General features: G+C 49.2%; 1 protein-coding gene across 2 annotated transcripts in view; it reads left to right on the forward strand.

Annotated features, from left to right (window-relative positions):
• The window catches only part of CCDC171 (coiled-coil domain containing 171), a 120,726-nt gene extending 115,130 nt beyond the window's left edge, over nt 1-5,596 (forward strand). Inside the window, exon 26 of one of the 2 annotated variants that reach the window (XR_008843905.1) lies at nt 5,328-5,443. Coding sequence is in view for 1 of the 2 variants with exons in the window: in XM_056519593.1 (XP_056375568.1) it covers nt 5,328-5,537 (210 nt within the window). In the remaining variant the exon portion in view is untranslated. Of the gene's footprint in view, nt 1-5,327 lie in introns of both variants that reach the window. The other variant, XM_056519593.1, reaches the window with a different exon arrangement.
• Nucleotides 5,597-6,000: the final 404 nt, after the last annotated feature.

Raw genomic sequence — 6,000 nt, forward strand, 5'->3', positions numbered from 1 at the left:
AGGCAGGTGGCCCTAGCTGGCCGAAGACTTCATTGGTGAGTATGCTGGAGCTCTGTAGGTGAGTATTCCCTCCCTTTCCTGGGCCCCCCTCTCCCTTTCCTGGGCCCCCCTCTCCCTTTCCTGGGCCCCTCTCTCCCTTCCCTGGACCCCTCTTTTCATAGGGTTGGGGAATGTTTGTATTCCGGGGAAGTAAGGGTTAATCTGCCGCACCCCCCCCCCCACCCCCATCTCCGGCAAGCTAAAGGTTAACTTGCCTTTGGTTCCCTGTTCCCGGGGCTGCGCACGCTGTTCCAGGCTTCACTCAGTTTCCAGGCATCAGCACTCTGGAGGCTGGGTTCCCTAGGTCCTCTGGGGAACCCGGACCGTGGGCAGGCATTAACGTTAGCCCACAGCTTGGGCCTGTTCTGCCGTGGCCTTCATCCCGGCGCTTCTCCACTCCTGGGGCACTTTCCTACCGGCGGCACTCTGTACTGCCAGAGGTCTCCTCTATGGCCGGGGCTGCGCTCTGTGTACTGGGCCTTCCTTCTCCTCTCCTGGCCTCTCCACCCTATCCAGCATGGACCTCAAGGCTACAGCTCTGTACAACTCTGTACAGCTTCTGATTCAGCTGCTCCTTCTAGACCTGCATCTCTCTGGACACAGGACCTGGGTGAGCTCGCTCCTTGTCTGTCTGTCTGTCTGTCTGTCTGACTGACTTACTAGTGGCTATGTCCGACCCCAGCCCTTTCCCCAGCCTTTGCCTCTACCTGAGTTTCCAAGACTCTCTTGGTCTGGGCCGTTCAGTTGCGCCAGGGGATTTTGTCAAGCGCCTCCCCCGGTGATTTAGCGGAGCTAGCTCAGCAGATCGCAAATGCCGGGGATCACCTCTGCTCGGCCTCCTTGGAGTCGGCTCGCTGCGCTGCCTTTGCATCTGGGAATCTGGTGGCCCTTCGGCTTTCGATGTGGCTTAAAGCTTGAAACGCCGACGTGCCCTGAGCTGCCTTTCTTGGGGTCCCACCTGTTTGGTAAACGTCTTGATTAGATCATCTCTGATGCTACAGAAGGTGAGAGTTCTTACCCCATAACTGTCCGCACCGTTCGGACTCGCGGCGGAAGGCCCCTTCCTTTCGCTCCCTTCCACCCTCCCCTCTTCCAAGGCTGGGACTCGCAAGCCTCCCTCCGCCTGAAGGTGCGCCCTCATCCGAGCCTTTCCCTCGGGTGGGTGGTCGCCTGTCCCTCTTTCAGGACGTCTGGCTGGCGCAAATCCAAGATGCTTGGGTTCAGGAGGTTGTATCCCATGGCTAACGAATAGAATTTTCTTCCGTTCCCCGGGATCGTTTTTTCCGGTTCAGCCCTCCTCGTTCTCCCCTCTTGCTGCAGCTTTTCAGGTGACCCTTCGCACCCTCCTGGCTCAGGGGGTGATAGTACCGGTTCCTCCCCAAGAAGGATGTCCTATTCTCGATTTGAAGCTTCTGGACCGTCTGATTCCGGATGGAATCTCTGCGGTCAGTGGTTGCCTCCATTGACCCGGGGGAGTTCCTCTCCTCTGTGGACATACGGGACGCCTACTTACACATTCCGATCTTCCCGGGCCACCAAAGGTTTCTACGGTTCGCTGTTCCTGCGGGGCATTTTCAGTTTGTCACCCTACCCTTTGGACTGGCCACTGCTCCGCATGTCTTCACAAAGATGCTGGTGGCAGTGTTGGCTCTCCTCCACTCTTGGGGGGTCTCAGTACTTCCCTATCTGGACGACCTTCTCATCAAGGAGCCCTCCCTGGAACAGAACCTGGTCAGCCTCAACATCACTCTGCAGACTCTCTCCAGTTTCGGTTGGATCATCATTGTGGTCCCTTGGACCCCCTTCGCTCTGCCCTACCTTTTACTTCTGCTTCCACTTCTTCCCAAGGTCATCAGGAAGCTCAAGGCGGAGATAGTCACAGCGATTCCGGTAGCCCCCGACTGGCCGCGTGTGGTATGCCGACTTGGTTGGTCTCGTGGCGGACGTTGCCTTCCGGATCGCCCCAACCTCCTCTCCCAAGGACCCCTCTGCCACCCCAATTTACTTCCACTGCATTTGACGGCGTGGCTTTTGAGACCGCAGTTTTGAGGGATCAAGGTTTTCGTTGCCGTGTGATTCAGACCATGCTCCGTGCTCGGAAGCCCTCGTCCGCCAGGATTTATCACGGTACCTGGCGGGCTATTTCCGCTGGTGTGAGGCTCGTTCGCTTTCTCCCACCTCCTTCTGTTTGCCTAACCTCTTGTCCTTTCTCCAATCGATGGAGACACATCTTGCTCTCAGTTCCATCAAAGGGCAAGTTTTGGCGTTGTCTGTCCTCTTCCAATGCCCGCTTGCGTCCGATCTTCATGTGCGGACGTTTTTGCAGGGCGTGGCTCATGAGGTTCCCCTGTTCTGGTCACCTACTGCCCCTTGGGACCTCAACTTTGTTCAGGATGCCCTACAGGGTTCTCCGTTTGAGCCTCTGGGGCAGATTTCCCTTTGCTTCCTTTCCTGGAAGGTAGCCTTCCTTATCGCAGTTACGTCCATTCGCAGGGTGTTAGAATTGACCTGGTGCTTCACCAAGACAAGGTAGTCCTTCGGCCTGTGCCCTCCTTTCAGCCCAAGGTTGTGTCTTCTTTTCACTTAAACGAGGAGATTGCGTTGCCTGCCTTCTGCCCGTCTCCTTCTAATCCTCGAGAGCACCAGCTTCACAAGCTGGACTTGGTTTGAGCAGTCCGGACCTATTTGTCGGTCACTTCCTCCTTTCGGCGGTGTGGTTAACTGTTTGTGCTTCCAGAGGGACGGCGCAAGGGACTTCCGGCCTCCAAGGCCACTATCTCCCTGTGGATACGTTTTGCCATTTCGGAGGCGTACCATTGCAAGGGTCAGGCGCCCCCTTTTCGCGTGAGAGCTCTGGTCGTCTCTGCACACCTTTGCCAAGTTTTACCGTGTGCATACTTTTGCGTCCTCCGACGCCGGCCTTTGCCACAAGGTTCTCCAGGCTGCAGTTCCGTCGTCCGCCTGAGTTCTGATCTGGCTGGGATGTTAGGCTCTCCCTCCCAGGGACTGCTTTGGGACATCCCATGATCCTGTGTCCCCCAATGAAGCGCTCGAGAAAAGTAGATTTTTGGACTTACCGTAAAATCTCTTTCTCTCGCCCATTGGTTTGTTAGTGACCAGCCAGTTTCCGCCACGTGGTTCAGGGGTGTTTTGTTTGTGGTCAGCTCCCTTCTTTTTCTGGGGTTTGTTCGGACAGTTTTGTCTTGGTCAGTTCTCCTTTGCTTTGGGACTAAACAGAGTTGCTCAGAGCCAGGAGGCGGGTATATCCTGCCGGGAGGGGCCGACCTTCTTTTTGTTTTTTAAGCCCAGTGTCGGCTTCCTAGTGGCAAGCAGCATATACCCATGGTCCTGTGTCCCCCAACAGAAGCTCAGAAAAAGAGATTTTACGGTAAGTCCAAAAATCTGCTTTTTGCACCCTAAAAAAATATATCTGATTGTTTCACATGGACAACTGCTTTACTTTTCCTTTTTTTTAATTTTTAACTTTTTATGTCTTTAAACATTCTTATTCTCTACCTTATTTTTTCTCTCTCTCTCTCTCTCTCTCTCTCTCTCTCTCTCTCTCTCTCTCTTTCTCTCTCTTTCTCTCTCTTTCTCTCTCTTTCTTTTTTGCAAACAGACAGGAGTAGTAATCTTTTTTTAGACCTGGTCAGGAGGTGGTCTAGATTTGCGTTTTTGTTTTTGTTTTTGCGCCAGTTGCTACAAAAGTTGTGCAAAAATCTAAAACACACAGAAAATAAATTCGTGACCACTGCATCCGTCACTTTAAAAAAATGGTCTAGCAACACCAAAAGGTCAAAATGACGGATTTTAGAACTTTGAAAAAAAAGGGGGAAAAAAAAACACAATTAGCGCAAAAATAACAGAAAATTGCAAATGTAGACTAAAAAAAAAAAGCAATAGAACAAAATGATAAATAACCCCCTATGTGCCCTGGGATCGTCCCTGTTAAGGATAAACCCTTAAGAGTTTGCAGTGATACAATCCTATTCCTATAAAAGAAAGTCTTTCCTATTTGTTGTAGGGCTGTTGTGAGAGCTCCACTTGTGAGATCAAAGTCCTTTGTATATCAGCAGAGCTATGCTCTGTAATTCGATCCTAGGGAGAGATGTTAGTGAAGACTGTGTCCTGGCTCACCCATTCTTGTAGTTGCTGTGGTCCTGTCTTTGCCGCAACTCTTTCAGCTGGATGTAGCGGCTGCCACTGCGGGCAATCCGTCTCTCACAGCGAGCGCCGGCGGTCTGCTGTGATGCGAGTCTTCGGCAGTGTGTGAAGGAAAGGGTGTGTAGTGTAGGAGACAAAGCGCTCTTTCTGCACTGAAGCTGGATCGGTGCAGGGGTCTGGGATGAAGTCTTATGCCGATTATTGTTTTGGTATGCAGGCTAGACGCGTTTCTGGAGGCTTCTCTGTTCTTTAGTAGCTAAGTGTTTTTCCTCCACAGGGATGATCCCAGGGCACATAGTGCTCCAACAGATACACCATTTTGTGTTTATAGGAACAATTTGGAGTACAGTATTTTAATAATTTTGATTATATATGTTTAAATATCTATAGCAATAAGAAATGAAATAGTCTTTTTTTAGGAACTGTACTTTGCATGTTTTATTACCAAAACTTAATTTATCTATAGTGCCGCACGTATATTAACTCTGCATTTAAGGCTGGGAGTGATAACCGCAAGGGCCCTGCGGTTTAAACTACCCACCACTTTGCACCAAGTATATTAATAAAGCATATTTATATATTTTATCCAGTGTTGTAGCTATCTTCTCTTTCTTCTCTCCCCTTTTCTTCCCTTTTCCCCTCCCTTCTCTTCTTTCCCTCCCCCCACAGAATCCCATTAGAGAGTGCTTTGAGAACTGTACCCCTCCAATGCAACAGTATGTAGTCATGCTGTCCCCGTTCTCTTCCCAGCCACTCAGGCTTGATTTACACACTGAGTGCACCCATATTTCTTTCTTTCTTTATTAATAATTAAAGAAAAGCTATATAAATTGGATATGGCTATAACCAGATTGACTCACAAAATAAAGATAAGATGCTTGTTTTACTGTAAACAAATGCCCCATAAACACCCCCCCCCCCCCCCCACAACCACATACCCACACTCTGCTTGTTTGTTTTTTTCAAATGTTTCAAATTCACCTTAAAAAAAATGTGTACCGGTAAGTTTTTACAAATTTTATGGTGAAATGAAAGTTGTCATTACCAAGTATGCATGTGTTTAGATGATAGGGGGGTCTGTTCCTAGTTGAAGTACTCTTAACTTTGTTTGTTTATTATAACAGGCAAAGCTGCATGCCAGCACCCTACCAATCTCAAAATTTCACTCAGAAAGAATTATTGCAGACTTTGTACGACTGCAAGCTGAGCCAGACTTCTCACACATCCATATGGACTCTAGTCATCTAAACAGCGGAATTTTCCAGCCTATTGACTTCTCATCTGTTAGCGACTTTAAATTTACACCCATGCAAGAGCTGCCAACTAAGACCTAACAGTTTCCTTCCCAGCAATGACCATGTTCCCATGTTTTATTAAAGACAACATCCCATGGTGTAAATTTTCTTTATTATGATCATGTCTGTTGTGTAAATGATCACTGATATTTTGTTTTATATGCTTTGTACTATATATACTTTTTTTTTAAACGTTATTCGTTAATTTATTTTTAAATTAACTTAAAATTACACCTAAACATTAATTTATTTTTAACCTGTTGGGGACCACGGGCGTATGGATATGCCCTTGCGCCCTGGTACTTAAGGACCACCAAGAGCATACCTGTACACCCGTGGGAATTTTGATCCCCGCCGCTAGCCGGACGGGGATCAGACCGGGATGCCTGCTGAAATCATTCAGCAGGCATCTCGTGCAAATGCCTGGGGGGGGGGGGGGGGGGTCCTGAGACAACAGATGTTCAGATGTTGCCGAACTACAACTCCCAGCATGCCTGGGCAT

This window comes from Hyla sarda, chromosome 1 (genome assembly GCF_029499605.1).
Source record: "Hyla sarda isolate aHylSar1 chromosome 1, aHylSar1.hap1, whole genome shotgun sequence".
Taxonomy (NCBI): Eukaryota; Metazoa; Chordata; class Amphibia; order Anura; family Hylidae; genus Hyla; species Hyla sarda.